This window comes from Heloderma suspectum, chromosome 3 (genome assembly GCF_057233095.1).
Source record: "Heloderma suspectum isolate Gila_16-S chromosome 3, 16-S_ref, whole genome shotgun sequence".
Lineage (NCBI taxonomy): Eukaryota > Metazoa > Chordata > Lepidosauria > Squamata > Helodermatidae > Heloderma > Heloderma suspectum.
In genome coordinates, this window is record NC_139460.1 from 260,380,746 (window position 1) to 260,397,023 (window position 16,278).

The 16,278-nt window shown below is 43.0% G+C and overlaps 1 protein-coding gene across 14 annotated transcripts in view; it reads left to right on the plus strand.

The window, feature by feature from the left end:
- Positions 1 to 16,278, plus strand: part of BTRC (beta-transducin repeat containing E3 ubiquitin protein ligase) — a 183,971-nt gene that overhangs the window by 99,175 nt on the left and 68,518 nt on the right. For all 14 annotated transcript variants that reach the window (XR_014789518.1, XM_084846521.1, XM_084846512.1 and 11 more), the window contains one exon: positions 1,304 to 1,393. Coding sequence is in view for 13 of the 14 variants with exons in the window: in XM_084846521.1 (XP_084702647.1) it covers positions 1,304 to 1,393 (90 nt within the window). In the remaining variant the exon portion in view is untranslated. The remainder of the gene's footprint in view (positions 1 to 1,303; positions 1,394 to 16,278) is intronic.

Here is a 16,278-nt window from a genome sequence, read left to right on the forward strand (position 1 = left end):
CTTAGATCCCCTGGGAAAATGAAAACCTTCTGGAAAATAGAGGTTTTTGCACTGGCACTGAGCATGAATACACAAGCTGTGATGGTTGATGAAGGTGCGTGTGCTTCTGCAAAAAAGAAAAGCATGAGTCTGGGCCTGCCTGCTTTAAACCACTGCTTTAGAGTTTGTGGGGAGTGGCACTCATGTTTTCTACCACTACTGCTTTTGATTAAATAGTTGTCTTAAAAAAAAAAATCCATAGTGCTATTCCTACAGGATGTATCTCCCTTAGGATGCAGTCCTATGCATGTTTAGACAGGAAAAAAGGCCCAGAATGCTGGAAGTTACAGGACCTTTTCTGTCTAAACATGCTCAGGATTGTGTCTTTAAATATCTAAAATAGACACTCTGCTTTCATTTGAAAGAGATGGTGGACATCTCCTCTGGACCACAAATGAGCACTTTTTTGTATCTTGTAGAACAAGAGTGGGCAGATCTCCAGATGTTTTGGATTTCAACTCCAAGAAGCCCCTGCCAGTATGACCAATGGTCAGGAATGCTAGGAGTTGAAATACAAAACGTTTGGAGCTTTACTTTCTACCCACCCCTGCCCTAGAACACTTCAATCAACAAAGCACAATTGCTCTGGCAGGTGGAGTGCCATGTCCCTATTGTGTATATGAAGGCCTTGAGTAGGGCAGAAAATGAAAGGGTATTCTGTGCGCCAGACTTCTTTGAGATAAAGGTTGTATCCAACTGTGTTTGTCCTCCAGCAGAATGGGCAGTCCTGATGGAAAAGATTCCCACCTCTGTGCCCTCCAAATCTGCTCCAAGTGGAGAAGATTGGGGGGGGGGACGACAGTGCAAGGGAGAGGAAGGGGAACCTAAACTTGACCTCACTCCTTTCTTCCTGCCATGTTCTTCCATTCAGGCTTCCCTATCCCAGTCCTGGTCTTGCCCTCCCTTCTTTCACATTTCCATTCTATCACGGAAATATGGGGTAACAGGTGAACAAAAAATTAGCTACTTTGGGAGACAATTCTTTTTCTTTGCCTTTCCTTTGGATTCTTAATTAAGATTTCAAATGTGCAAATATTTCTTTTCATGGTGCTTGAAATGTACGGCTCTTGATTGAAATAATACAAAACCCTTGAAGGGAGACATGCCCATCATGCACGATACATCTATATGGCTATATAATGTAAGCCTCTTTCTGTTTTTTAAGTAGTAGTGCGGGAATACAGTTAGCTGCACTAATTACATGAAATACCTTAGAACAAACAAAATTACTTTATCCAAAACTGCTTTCCCCCCCTCTTCACAGACCTATAACAGCTGTGCCAGACTCTACTTAAACCAGGAAACAGTATGCTTAGGGAACACGGCTATGAAGACTGAAAGCTGCGTGGCCAAAGTAAGTAAAGCTACTACTATCATTCTTCCACTAGCTCAATAAATGGCAAGTTCTGTCTTCTGTGGAAAGGGCAGCCTTCCCCAATTGGGGTGCACTGGCTGGGGATGGTGGAACTTGTAGTCCAACACATCTGGAGGGTGCCAGGTAGGAGAAGGCTGCCATGGGGTCATATGTGGCCCTCACTATAGTCTTTAATTTGTGATGCATCTGTTTATGTATTAATCTTAGGAATCTCTGCTGTTTCTCTCCGTCATTAGTTTCTGAAATTGAAACAAGCTTTGAAATAAGTTGTTGAAAAGCTTAGAAAAAAGGAAGGAAGTTTAACAGTCCAATTTTGGTTTTTAAATATAATTTGTAGGCCCACTAGGCAAAATATATGCTCCTGTCAGGGTGGACACTGAGCCCATAGAATCCCAGAGTAGTTCTGCTTCTGAGGAAGAGGAGTCGCTCCTGGGAGAGGAGCGTGCTCCTCTTTCCCAGGGCCAACAGCTGACGGAGATTCCTCCCACCAGCATTCCTAGCTTAGATAGCAGTCCTGAGAGTGACAGAGCGCGGGAAGCAGACTAGATGGACGCGCGACGCCGACGCAGAGAGCGGCGCCAAATGGAGGGCGTAGAAAGGAGGCGTAGTGCCCGGTTGGCGCGCAAACAACAGTTGCGCCCAGAGGATCCAAGGGAAAAGGGGAGGGATTCTCCCTAGTCCTTAAGTTCAGGGGTCTGCCAGTAATTCCCTTTCAAACAGGGACCAACTGTTCCAACGTAGGGCATAGGTACTCTGCTGTTCATATCTAGTTGCTAACAGTAGAGTTGTTAAGTTGTACAAGAGGAATAAAGCTTTGAAAAGAATCCATTTGTCTGTGTCTGGACTTGGCTACTGGATTATTTATTTATTTATTTATTTATTTATTAAATTTATTAATCGCCCATCTGACTGGTCACCCAGCCACTCTGGGCGATGTACAACCCACCATAAAACAATTTAAAACAATAAAATTTTACCATATATATATTTTTTTAAATACCCTAACCCACCCCAAATGCCTGCCTGAACAACCACGTTTTTAATGCACGACGGAAGCTCATTAAAGAGGGGGCATGACGGAGTTCCCTAGGGAGGGAGTTCCACAGAGTGGGGGCCACCACAGAGAAGGCCCTCTCCCTCGTCCCCACCAGTCTAGCTGTCCTGGCTGATGGGACAGAGAGAAGGCCATCTGAGGCTGATCTTGTTAAGCGGCCTGTCTGGTGTTGCTGGAGGCGCTCCTTAAGATAGGCTGGGCCGGAACCATATAGGTTTTAAAGGTCAAAACCAACACCTTGAATTTGGCCCGGAAAACAACTGGTAACCAGTGCAACTCCTTCAGCACTGGAGTGATGTGATCTCGCCGGCGGCTGCCTTTAATCACGCGAGCCGCTGCGTTCTGTACCAGCTGCAGCTTCCGAACCGTCTTCAAGGGTAACCCCACGTAGAGCGCATTACAGTAGTATAAACGAGAGGAGACCAGGGCATGTACTACCGATGGGAGCAGATGGTCGGGAAGGAAAGGGCGCAGCCGCCGTATCAGATGGAGTTGATACAGCGCTGTCCAGCTCACAGCTGACACCTGAGCCTCCATGGACAGCTGGGAGTCCAAAATGACCCCCAGGCTGCGGACCTGATCTTTCAAGGGTAGCCGTACCCCATTCAACACCAGGTCAACATCCCCCAGCCTCCTCTTGTCTCCCACCAAAAGTACCTCGGTCTTGTCAGGGTTCAGCTTCAGCTTATTCCTCCCCATCCAGCCACTCACCGTCTCCAGACATTTGGACAGGGATTCTACGGCCAACCTTGGTGAAGATTTGAATGAGAGGTAGAGCTGCGTGTCATCCGCATATTGATGACACTGCACCCCAAACCTCCTGATGATAGCCCCCAGTGGCTTCACATAGATGTTAAATAGCATCGGGGAGAGGATGGAACCCTGTGGCACCCCACAAGTAAGTGGCCACGGGTCCGAAACCTCCTCTCCCAGTGTTACCCTCTGGTACCTGCCGGAGAGGAAGGACCGGAACCACCGCAATACAGTGTCTCCAATGCCCAACCCCTCCAGGCGGTCCAGGAGGATACCGTGGTCAACGGTATCAAAAGCCGCTGAGAGGTCGAGGAGAACAAGGAAGGAGCATTCACCCCTATCCAGAGCCCTCCTCATATCATCCACCAAGGCGACCAAGGCCGTTTCTGTCCCATGCCCAGGCCTGAAGCCCGACTGAAATGGGTCTAGATAATCAGTTTCTTCCAAGTGTGCCTTCAACTGCACCGCCACCACCCGCTCAATCACCTTGCCCAAAAATGGCAGATTTGAGACTGGGCGAAAGTTGTTCAGAACTTGAAGATCCAAGGAGGGCTTCTTTAAGAGCGGTCTTATCACTGCCTCCTTGAGGGCTGATGGCATCACTCCCTCCTCAAGGGAGGTGTTCACCACTGCCTTGATCCCCTCACCCAGTCTCTCTCTGCAGCTCATAATGAGCCAAGATGGGCAAGGATCAAGTAAGCAGGTGGTCGGCCTTACAGATGAAAGCACCTTGTCCACTTCATCAGGAGGAAGAAGCTGGAACCGATCCCACAAAACCAGTTTGCCACAGGCCGCCTCTTGCCTGTGATCTCAATTAGACTGAGAAAGGCCTCCAAGGAGCCCTTGACAGCTCCCTGTCCACTTGGTATGACTTAGCAATGGCCGTATTAATATGAGAAATGCATGCTTCAACTCTTGCCCCTCCAACTGTTGATTTTTTTTTTAATGCTCTCATCTTTGAAACAAGTTGTCCCCCTTGCTTTCAACAGAGAGAAGCATTAGAGTGGGTATTCAGACTGTTGGACCAGCACCCTGCTTCATTTCCTAAGGCAAAGTTTGAATTTTAGCCCGTGTTTATTTTGAGGATGAGGTACGCTAAACAGTGAGGATATGATACCCTTATACCCCCTCTGCTGGCCACTATCTGGAGTCGCACAATAAGAGCGTGGGTTCCCATACTCATTGCAGTATGGAGACTTTTGTCAGTAGGATGGAGAGACAGTGGTGAAGAAGCCTCTGATTTTAAAACAAAGCACTTGCCAAGGGATGGCAAATCCGGAATGTTCCTTTTTATATTGCCACATCAAAAGAAGCATTCTCAGGGAAATGTGCATCCTGTCTTAGCTCTCCCTGCAACTAAATATAACTCCTATAAAACAAGAACCGTGTCTAAGGGATTGTGAATGACTGGAAAACATTCCAGCCACGATGCAGTGTGTATAAAAAGGGCATGTTTAGCCTTGCTTAAGCTTCATGTTTCCATTGGAAGGAAGTTCAGGATAGCCCTGCAGGACAGATCAGTGCATGCAGCCATCTGTTAGCAAAACCAGCTGGTGCTTTTGTAGCACCTCTTCTCCCCCGCCTCCCTTCCCACCTCCAACAAAATGGTTGGTAGGAAAATTAGCACCCTCTACTTACACCTCATTCTGTGGAATTTCTTCGTGCAATTCCCATTTTCCAGAGTATGCAATTAAATCTATGACACCATATACAAGACTGCTTTCTTAGGCGTAACTTGAATTTTAAAAATATACTACTTGCAGATGACAATGCTGTGCAAATTTTCTCCACCTTTTAAAACTGGCCATTGCACAGAACATACATACAGGTCTCCATAAAGGGCGTCAGTCTGCACCATGTATAATGGACCATTTATGTCAGGTGCCAGGTTGTGAGCAGCCTGGGCCATGGCTCATTGTTCCTAGGTCTGCAGGAAGCCTGTTTAACCCTCAAGAGAACATAATTTGCCCTAAAACGAAATAGGTGTCTTAGTTTGGATTTTGTAGTATGTGCATAACAGCATGATGGAAGGCTGAGCTGTGGACCCACAACCCCTATACAATTGTGCCCACCCTTGTATGCTGTTGCACAGTTTGTAATTAAGGATGACAGCAACTTCAGTGTGTGCGCTGGGTACATCACAGCTAGGCTTCAGCTAGGTGATTGCAGCTTAGGCTGCAGCATGTAAAGCACAAGTGGTGGGTCTATTGCAATAGGACTAGGGGTAGCATTGACTAGGCTGAAGTCTCTACAGCCCCTATTCCATGTGATGTTGGGGGTCCAGTGGAGCTGTTAAGATGTGATGATATGGGATCAGAGTTTGAGCTCATATCTTTAGAGGAGGTGGAGGTCACTTAAGTGTCTTTTCCCTTATGCTCTGAAAAATATGGATACATGTCTAGGTCCTCCTGTGGCAGACAGGAGGCCTAAGAGTGTAGCTTCTAACATGAAATACAACTTCTTAGTTGAGTAGCATTTTATGTGATTTTTTTTTGTCAGAGTGTTATAGAATTTACTCTCCTGCTTTATTTTTCTATAAATGGGGATTTAATTGCCACTGTATAGCCCCCTTCTTGGAAAACCACTTTGAGTTCTTGGTTTGTAGTTCTCCCCCTGAGATTATGAAATGGCTTGTCAGGGTTTTCCCAGGATGCAGCTCCTCCAGTGCTAAGCTTTTGTTCTGTTTAGAGCTCATTGGTTTGACCAGAACTTACATGTGGCTGGCAGGAAAGCATGAGGGAGACGCACTTACTAAAAGTAGTTTGTAACATCTTTAATTAAAGGTGTGCCCTCAAAATGTTTGCCCACAAAAATTAGAACTCTGTTAATTTCCCCTGGGATCTTGACAAACATCTATGAGAAGAAAGCCAGAGACCAAAAAAAAAAAAAAATTAGGTAATGAATCCTGGTCTCAGATAAAAGACATGTTCCTTCCAAGCACAGCTCCTCCAGGCTGTTTATTCTTGGGCACATGTTTTGCATATTTATAGGTTGGTGAGGTTTTGTTGTTCATTTGTTTGCAAGGGGGTTGCACTTTTGTAGGAAATAAATATTTCTTTTGATGGTGTATGTAGCAGAACTGTGTCACTGGCTCAAAACCATTCTGCTCTTGAAATCAGAGTTTACTTAGGGTGTGGTCTGCCACATAGCTTGAACTCTAAATAAACTACTTTGCACAAATACCAGTAGTGTAGCAGCTGTGAATATGCAAACAGACTCAGTGCTTCACAGGTGAAAGGCATTCTCCTGTGTGAAATGTGGTGGGTGTAAATTGAGACTTAAAGCTTTTGTGGGCCTCCCTTTGTACCAGGGAAGCTGTTCTGTTTTATAATCCTGAATATCACTGTGCCTTTCCCTGAAATAGAAATTCAAAACTGACCCAAATAAATGCATTTTCATAAATGGTGTAGTTAACGTGAGGCACTCATTGCAGCAGGAAGATTCTACTGAGATATGAAGAACAATTGAATTGCTGTAGGACTGGTAAGAATCCACAAACCCAATCTGCCCAATCTTGTGAAAGGGATATAAAACCTTGGATGGGTTTTGAGCCAGCCTCTTAGCAGTTAACATCCATCTGCCAACTGCAGCAGTCTTTTATTTAGCATGTCAAGAGCACTGAAGTTTTGTCACCATCAGACACTTACGCAGATTAGGCATTTGAGCCAATCCGATGTTTCCTGAGATTCTAGGACAATTGAGAAATAGGGATGCATTTCAGGTTGTGGAGTCATGTGTCTTTTTCAGAGGATCCTTTGATTTGATATCACTTATAAAGACTGAAAATGTAGCTACTTAAGTATATTTCACTATCTTTATTCAGCGCTTTAAAAAGGCATGTTCAGTTGTTCCATCCAGTTCCAGTGCTCCCATTACAGATGGGTGGCCTCTCCTGGGACTGGCGCAAGTTGCTTAGATAAGACATCCTCACAACTCTTACTGGAGCTCAAGGACAACCAAGGTGTTATTTTAAAGAGGCTTATTGAAAGTCAGCCAAGCGAGCAGCTGTTCTGTTATTTTGTAAGCTTGGCTGTCCAAGCCAAGCTTACAAAAGCTTGGTATTGCATTGGTGATTGTAGGAACTAAACTGTCCAGTAGAATGATGCATAGCTAAAAAATACTGTTAGTGCAGTCCCCACCCTCCACTCTACCTCACCCCCTTGTTTTGAGGTGCAGAACACCTAGAGAGGGATGGAAAGTTCCAGAATCCTGAGGCAGATAGAGCTGTCATCTCCATATCAGCCAAGACATGGGTGGGTCGAATGTTCCTTATCATTGAATTGGGGGGCGGGGGGTCACTGCTTCTTCATTTCCTCGATCATCCCATTGTGATTTGGGAAGAAATGCTTTGTTCCAGTGTTATTTCCCTGAGTTGTTTTAAGAAGAGTCAGAGATGCCTTGTTCTGTCCCTCTTTCTCATGCCAAGTGTTGCATTAGCACCCTCATCCACAGATCTTTGAACCTGTGCAGCAGTCTTCATGCATGTGAGAGCATGTAAGGATCTCTGCATACTCTGCTATGAGCAGATGGTTGGTTGGCAGTGCAGGACAGCTTGAAGAGAAGGTAGATTAAGTTAGAAGGGGTCCCAAATGTAAAAAGTTTGAGAAACACTGTGTTGGTGACTCTGGGATCAAGGCCCTTGGATGTGCACATAAAGTTTACCATGACCAACCCTACCCCTATTGGGGATCTCCCTGGAGCAGGGTAGACAGCAACCTGATACCCTTCACATATTTTGGGTCACAACTCCCGTCAGCCCCAGCCACCATGGCCAATGGCCAGGGATTATGGGAGTTGTAGTCCAAAGTATATGGAGTACATCAGGTTGCCTGCTCTTGCCCTGGAGGCATCCTGGCAATACTTTTCTGCAGTGAAATACTATTTATGTATTGTGACCTTTCTATATTCAATACTGTTTCTCGCCGCTCTTTCTTTCTGGGTCTAGTAGAGTCTGCATTTTGCTCAGGTTCATGTTTCCTTTGTAATGATGGTTGAACAAACTGCTAATACTGCCTTCCAGGAATTGTTGCAATTCTGTCATGGTGATGCTATGCTCAGAATTGGTTTTTGAGTTGTGGAATTAGAATCCAATTTCATGTGCACACCCCTCTCCTTCTGAATAGGAATAACAATAAGTAAGTATCTTTTGAGTGAGAGTACACATTTGTTAAATGGAAATAAAAGGCGTTAACTAATGAAGACATGGCATGAGGTTTACTTAATATTCACAGTGTTCTGCCAACATAATTAAAATCCTCAAAGTGTTAGACGTTTCAGTCTTTTTTACAATGGCCAAAATCTTATCATGAGGTTAAAGGTAAAGGTGTCCCCAACCAGTCGTGTCCGACTCTAGGGTGCTCATCCCCGTTTCTAAGCTGAAGAGCCAGGTTAGGTGGCCTTAATTTGGAATATTTTGCATTTTCTCAGCCACCCCTCCCTTCTCCCCCAGCCCCAACCTACTTGTCAGAGTTATTTGCAATGGGATTGAAGCAAGAATGTGCGAGTTACCCCCTCCTTTCACCCTTCCCACATTCTCCAGATTTTGATAGAAGACTTGGTTTATTTATTTCCAAAATTATATCCGCAGGAAACAAGCCGTTTAAATTCAGATTATGCTGAATCAAAATGGTGCTGGTATGAGAAGCAACGTGCTGTTTTATGAGCATGGAGTCCCTTTTCTCATAACTGATTGATAGTAAATATTTTCCTGAAGAGTTATTGCTAGCCATGAACAGTGCAACTGTTTCACTGTTTTTTTTCCCCTCGTAGTACTTGCTGTACCAGCCATTGTCTGTAATTAAGATCTGCAATTCACAATGCAGACGTTTGCACTTCCTCTGGGTCTGAGCTATTTATAAGGTATTTCAGCTGTTCAGAGTTTCTTTTGAGTGTTAAACTACGTGTTAACAGGCATCTTTAGTCTCTGATATGCACACATTGTATATCATCTGCCTTTATTTTAGCGCCCTTCCATCTTGGAAGCTAACTACTTTACATGTTGGATTTATCATGAATTCAGTAAAGATAGGACTTTTTTTTTTTTTTTTTAGCAATCTTGCGTAACTCCAGAAACCATTGCACCCTCCATCAGTTTTCAACCAAGGACCTCTTAAATGCTCTACAGATATAAACCCATTCTTGATGTTTATATTGAATTAATGTTTATATTGAATTAATGGATAGGGAAGCACAAGACTGGGCATGGTAAATCTTTCAAGCTTATAGGACTTTAAGTAGGTACCAGAAATATTAAGGATTTAGCCCACCCCACCCAGCCCCACTTTACTCCTCATGAACATCTATCTGTGAACCTCTTGACATATGAATTTTTTGTGGATTAGTGCAGGGGGAAGTGCACATAGTCTTATGTATGACCATCACACAAATTTCTATTTTACTGCATATGCTTGGAAGCAAACATAATGGAAAGGATGTTTTTTATACATGTTTCAATGGTAACATACCATTCTGATCTTCTGAATACAATGTTGGCCATTGACCTTGAAGATCTGGATTTAAATTGCAGCTCAGTAGTGGAATCACTGAATAACAGCAGATGAGTTAGGCTTTTTTAGTTTTCCCATCTGTGAAGTGGGAAGGATAATGGCGCACTTCATGGGATGGTAGTGAAAATTCACTTTCTGGATGCAATGCAATCAAGCTGAAACATGGAAGTGCCCTTTATAGATAGGAGCCCAATGTATTGTAGGAACATCACCAGGCCTAGATATCTAAGTGAAGCATTTTGAAAGTGAACCCCCTTTCTGGCCTTACTGGCCCTTTTCGCTAAGTTAAGAGTGAGTTTATGTAGGCCTGGATCAGCATAGAAAAGCTCTGGTGTCTTTGTCCCTTGCAGGGGTAATAATGAAAAGCCAGTTCACCAGGCATGTACTGCAGCATTGCCCACTGATGCATGCCGGATCACCCGCGCACAGGGATCACGTGACCACTCCAAAAGTCAAACGATCAATTCGCCTCGTTTTGGCTCTGTAGTTAATGCACAAACAGTGCGATCTGCAGGGCTGTAATTGCATTGTTAGGGCCAAGGAACAAGCCTGTGCCTTTTCAGCAGACAGCTGGCAGGGAGAGAGGCATGTTGTTAGGAAAGAGAGAGGCAAGGCAAATAAAATTACTGCTAACGCTCAGAGATCGGCAGGAGTCCTACTTGCCTAATCTTACCGGTGGGAGCAAGCGGCTGTTGTAATCCAATTATAGCAGCATAAGCAATTTGTTAGACACTCCGCATAATGTAACAATTTCCCAATAAACTCTGACTTGTAATAACGTCGGCAAGAGCCCACATAAATCTGCCCGAATGGTGGGGGCTGGAGCATTCGGCTGGGGGCTTGTAATTCGTGCCATCAGCACGTTTCTCCGACTGTGGCATGGTGCACCATTTTCCATGCAGGAATTCTGTGGAGCAAAGCCTGGCAAAGCCTCTCCAAAGAAGAGGCCGCTGGGAGGGGAGGGGCCAAACAGTACAGAGAACCGCACTGTTCTGATCTATCCAGAATGGCAGAAAAACCCAACCTGGAAAATGGCTGTTTAAAAAGAAATGAGTTAAAGGCAACAAAGAACATTGTGGAATATCATTCCTTTCTTATTTCTTAAAATTAAAGAATATTGGTTGACAAGTCAGTTTTCTCTGCTCTACTAAAGGCATTGTAACAATGACATGAGACTCCACTCTGAACAAGTCAACACTGTCCAAGACAGAGAGGTTGATTTTAAGGGTATCCCCCAGTTCTTTTCTTCATTGATTGTGGCTGTGCATAGATCTGGAACCACTAACTCTGAATTTTCCATGTTGGATTTAACTTTTTTTTTATCTCGTGTTGTGCATCCCCACTGTTCTGCCCAGGGCTCTGCAAAGAGCTAATTGAATTTAGGTATTTGTGTAGAATTCGTCTGCCATGCCCTGTCTGTCACAGTGAGAACAAGACTGTTACTGAAATTGATATGCTAGGCATATAAGAATTTTTGTTTTTGCTTCTGCACCAGTACTTCATTTAATCATTTGGCCATGGAAGCTAGTGAGTCATGGTACAGAACACTAGTTTCTGTCAGATTATAGCAGCACAGCACTTTGCTGCAGAACTCTGGTTTCCTCTAACCTCTGAGAATGTCCGTTTCCATGTATCTTTGAGGCATCAGGTAGCTGCAGAAGGTCCTGGTTGAACTTGCTCCTTTATTGATCAAGTGAAACTGTCTTGTCTTTTGACCTTCAGAGAATCTGCAGACTCCTGGGTACTCAGAACAAAATGTCTGACCTTGGGAGCAACTGCTGAGAACATAGAACATTATTGATGCGCCCTCCGTTCCCTGTTACGCTGGAATACTGCTTAATATGACATTTTGTGTCGCAGGAGTGTGGGCTGTGTGGTGGCGGCGGTTTTGCTTTGTTATATTGACTCTCATATTTCAATTTTAAGGAGTAGCTGGGTGAAATTTGGACAAAAGGTCATATAAACAGCCCTCAGGTTTGTGTGCAGATACACATCCAGGTTTGGTATATCGTCTTTTCTTGTGTCCAAACTGAAACATTTTCATTGTTCCTAATCTGCTGTACACATCAAGATGCCAATTAACTGAGTCAGGGTAGCAAGCTTTCTGCTGCTCCTGGAATTAGTCTAATAAATATTCCCTTTCAGCTGAAGCTTCTTCCTTTCTGTTTCAAAAAAGAAAAAAGCTATCTTAGTTTGCTGGAGCTACACATCAATAAGCTGCAGTGCCCTAATAAAGCCACTCAGTGTCTAGGTTTAACTAATGACTGATTTTCATGGCTTTGACAGTGAGCTGTGTGCGTTATTTTCTCCTGATATTGTAAAAATAATGAGAGCAAATTAGAACAATCAGTTTACACAGATAGCTCCTGATTGGAGGTGATAGGCAATATGGCATCAGGTAATCCATCTTCGGACTCCTGTCACATTAACTTCAACCACATGGAAAAGATCAGGCGGAGCAAACGGAGATCCTGCCCAATCGGAACACTGAAATTAATGAGAAGAGCATTGTTCTGTGATCAACCTTTTAATTAGCAAGACGGGAGACAGAGGGAGTGATGACGCCGGCAGCACAGCTGCGCAGTGACAGGCATGCCTCTTGCAGAGGGGGAGGAAAAAGCATGCGTTTTAAATTACCCTGCTCTGTGCACTTTGCTCACCAGCAGCGTAGTTTCATTTTGAACCCTTTTCTCAAGAGCTCTGCAAACAATGCCTGCATTCACTATAGAATACTGTAAACCAGGCCCTTCCTGACATGCACATCAGCATCCGTTCCTGTTGTAGGTCACTTAGGTGAAATGTGCTTTGTTTTTAAAGGGGTTTTCCCCCTATATTTCACATCTGAACTGGAGAGGTAGTTATACTGTAGTAGTCTGGCCCATGTTGCCTTTTGCTTTTCAGCAGCTGTTTATAGTAAGTCTTTGATTCAAAGGAGTGACAAACCATTTGTTTGTGTCAAATCTTGGGGTGGGTGGGTGGAGGGAGTGGACTGTGGCACTGTATTATTGTCTAACCTGCTGACTAAGTTGTGCCTTTTCTCACTACAATTGTCTTTGCTTTCCAGCATTAAAGGGTGTCACATAAATATAGGCTCTGGGTGAAAAGTTCAGCTTTGTGTAGTATGCAGAGGAGCCTTTCATACATTGAAGTTAATAACTTCCTGTCCCAAGGCCTCCTTTACAGTGATGTTTGAAGGAGGCAGAAAGTGCACAGGACAATAATGAGGGATTGGGGTTGCTGAAGAGGAGAAAAGCAAGGGAACATTTAATATGCCCAAGAACTCAAACTAAGAACCTCTCTAATTAAGCATTAAGGCAGTTCTCGGGAATCCCCAGCATATTTTTGCTTTTTCTGTTTCTGCTAACATTACCCATTCTCTTTCTGTATTGGGATTCCAAATGACACAAAAGCAATGCTTGTTTTTTTCTTCCAGCATCTGTGCTAATTGTGAACAATGAACTGAAACATTATGCAACATTGAAAATGTCTCCGTGCCTCTGTTGGTTTGTACACAAACACACATTTGAGTTGTTGAATATTGTAAGGTACCTGGCTCTACTGATTTAAAAGTTAAACCCCTCCCCCACAAAGTCCATAGAAGCCTATCAGTTGTGTAATCAGGTTGGCTTGTTGTTGTTGTTGCTTTAATGTGCAACTGCATTCTCCTTATGCAGGATACCATTACAAAATGCTATTCATAAAATTGGCGACCTTCAAAAGATTAAAGAATACCAATGTATTCTTAAAATTGCCCTGGTAGAGACCTACATCAAATAATAACTAGATTCTTTTCCAGTTGCCACAGAGGAACTTTTTAAAACAGTATTTTTGAGGGGCAGGAAATGTGTAACTCTAAAACACAAACTATTAATCACTAAATTCTTTGCAAGGAGATTTACCCATGGGCTGTGACTAAATAAGAATGTTTCAGTTCACAGATAACTTTATTTTGAAGAAGTTATGAGCAGAGACAATAAATGTGTATTGGAATACATCAGCTCTTGACATCTCCAAGTCGGTGTTGGGTTTCCATAATGGAATATGATTGGAGGGCATTATTATTTGTTTTGTGACCACTTTAGAGGCTGCATGGGGAAGGCACCTGTTTCCATATACAGAACTTGGAGCATGTGTTTTTTCCACATGTATTAGGACATTTTACATCTGTGTTATCATTTGGCCCAATTTGAGTTTTGGAAGCATTGTTCTTTAAGAGACCCAACATGGCCACTGGGCCAACATGTATCCCATGTGTGGGACTGTAAAGAGTCTCTGAAAGAATAACTGCTCTTTTCAGGGCAAGTAATTTATTGTTGTTAGAGGATGTATTGAAGCTGAAGGATTCATAATTCACCTACATCATCAACCATGATTATTTCCACGCCAGTTCTGTTTGGCACCAGTGGAAACACATCCTCTTCCCCACCACAATTTGCATTTGAGAAGGGAAGAATTTCTGTAGTTCTCCATTGAACAGCAGAAGACTATATTTCTGTGCGTAGTTAATGATCTGGAAGATTTGTTTGATTCTTATGGTTTGCTGTTCTGATTTTAATTTTAGGTACCTTTCTTCCTTTCATTAATTTCTGCTCCATGATATTTATATTTGCTACACAAATGCACCAATTAGGCAGGAAAGCAAAATCCTTCTTGCTCACCAAAAATATGTGGCTGAAAGAACAGACACAGCATTCTTTCTAGGTGGGAAGCAGGGAACTGCCAGCTTAATCTATTACAGAACGGTCTAATCGATTTCATCTCTTCTCCCCCCACCTCCTCACATGATTCGCTTTTTGTATAAAATCATTCTGAGTTAACATTTCTCCCTGTTTTGTCTCAGTCTAGAAATGTGATTTTGTAAGTTTCCAAAGCAGTTCTATGATGATAATAAAATAGTAATTCTAGTTATATATTCAAGTCAGGAAATTCAAGGTTTAATATTTAGGTGGATTGTTTAACCTTGCCCTGTAGAATAATGTATTGTTCTTAAGGCTAGTGACTTTGAGTGGCTACACACAAATAGTGGTTGCTTGTATAAACTGCCCTGCTTGATTGCTGCCACCATGTGATGAACTGTTAATCTGGAGCAAATTCAATGTATAGAAAAGCCTAGCAAAACATTCCACTAAAAATGACCTAATTTGTTATTGGTATGTTGTAGTAAGGCTTTTCCTATGCAGTAAGTCACTCCAGACAAATGTCTTACTACCCAGGGTCAAACTCCACATAGTGCATTTTAAAGTGGACACCATGCCACTGCTTTGAAATTGTTTCAGTTTTGAGAAATGAGTTTACAGCCTTCTTTGATTTTAGTTCTTCCATGATTCTTGTATTTGCTGATTTTTCTTGAGCAACTATGATTTTGAATCAATAATATATGATATCTGCAGTATTTGCTGTTGCTCTGCCTTTCTACCTAATTGGGGGACCATAAGGCAGTTAATAATCACATATTCTTAGCTTATCCTCCCACACATTCTTAGAACACATGACTCATGCATTGTTTAGAACAGGATGGGAACCCCTTTCAGCCCAAGAATAAAATTCAGTTTCAAAGAAGCTCTTGGGGGCTGCATTCCAGTGGTGGGTGGAGCCAAAGGCAAAAAGGGCAGGGCCAAAAATACAACAGCTGCCAGCATATTGTAGCTTAAAGACTGTACTTACTACGTACTTAGGAGAGACATTTCACCCTTTTAGTATGGAGAAAACACTGCGCAAAAGCAAGAAACCACCAAACAATTGGTGGTTGGGGGAAGGAGGTGGGGGCATGGCCTTCTTGGAAAATCCAAAGAGCCAGATTGGGATCTGTGGAGGGCCAGATTTGGCCTCCTGGCCTGAGGTTCCCCACCCCTAGTTTAGAGTTACCCTTTAGTGGAAGGATTGCAAAATGTTCTTAAACCAGAAAAGCAAAAGCAAGAAGAAAAGTCACTTTTTTTCTTTAAAAGTCAACTTGTAAAGTCATCTTTGAAAGTTGCTTTTCCCTCCCATTTCACATCATCATGCACAGATACCATGGAGGCTGTGAGTCTTAAAAGGGCTGCTTCACAACAGTAGGCGATCTTGATAGCTTCAACATATAAGCACAACAGGGTGAGTTTAGCAGCTTCATTTCTTAATTTCTTGCTTTTGTAGGTTTGAATCAGCCCCATAGTATGTTAATAAAGAGGAAGGAAGGAGTTCAATTTATACTGGTCATTAAGGATCCCTTGGTGCTTATCGCAAGAGTGAGGTTATTAACCCTGATGTTCTTCTGGCCAAATTCAACTCTGATGATTACATTCTGCGACCTAAATTACTTTTGTAGTTTCCACTAGAGAAATTGACTTTTGTAGTTTCTCCTGGAGAGAATGACTTCTACTTCTTAAAATCTTCTCTCTAACAAAGTGATTGTGTTACGCCTTAGAAGTGGCTGCACCTTAGTTGAAGTGGCATTGTTCTTGACCATTTATGCAGCACTTTCTGTATGTTTTATCATTTCTATCGCTCTTGTTTTTACGACAGTCCAGTATATTAGACTGCTAAAATTACAGTCTTTACTGATGGAGAACTGT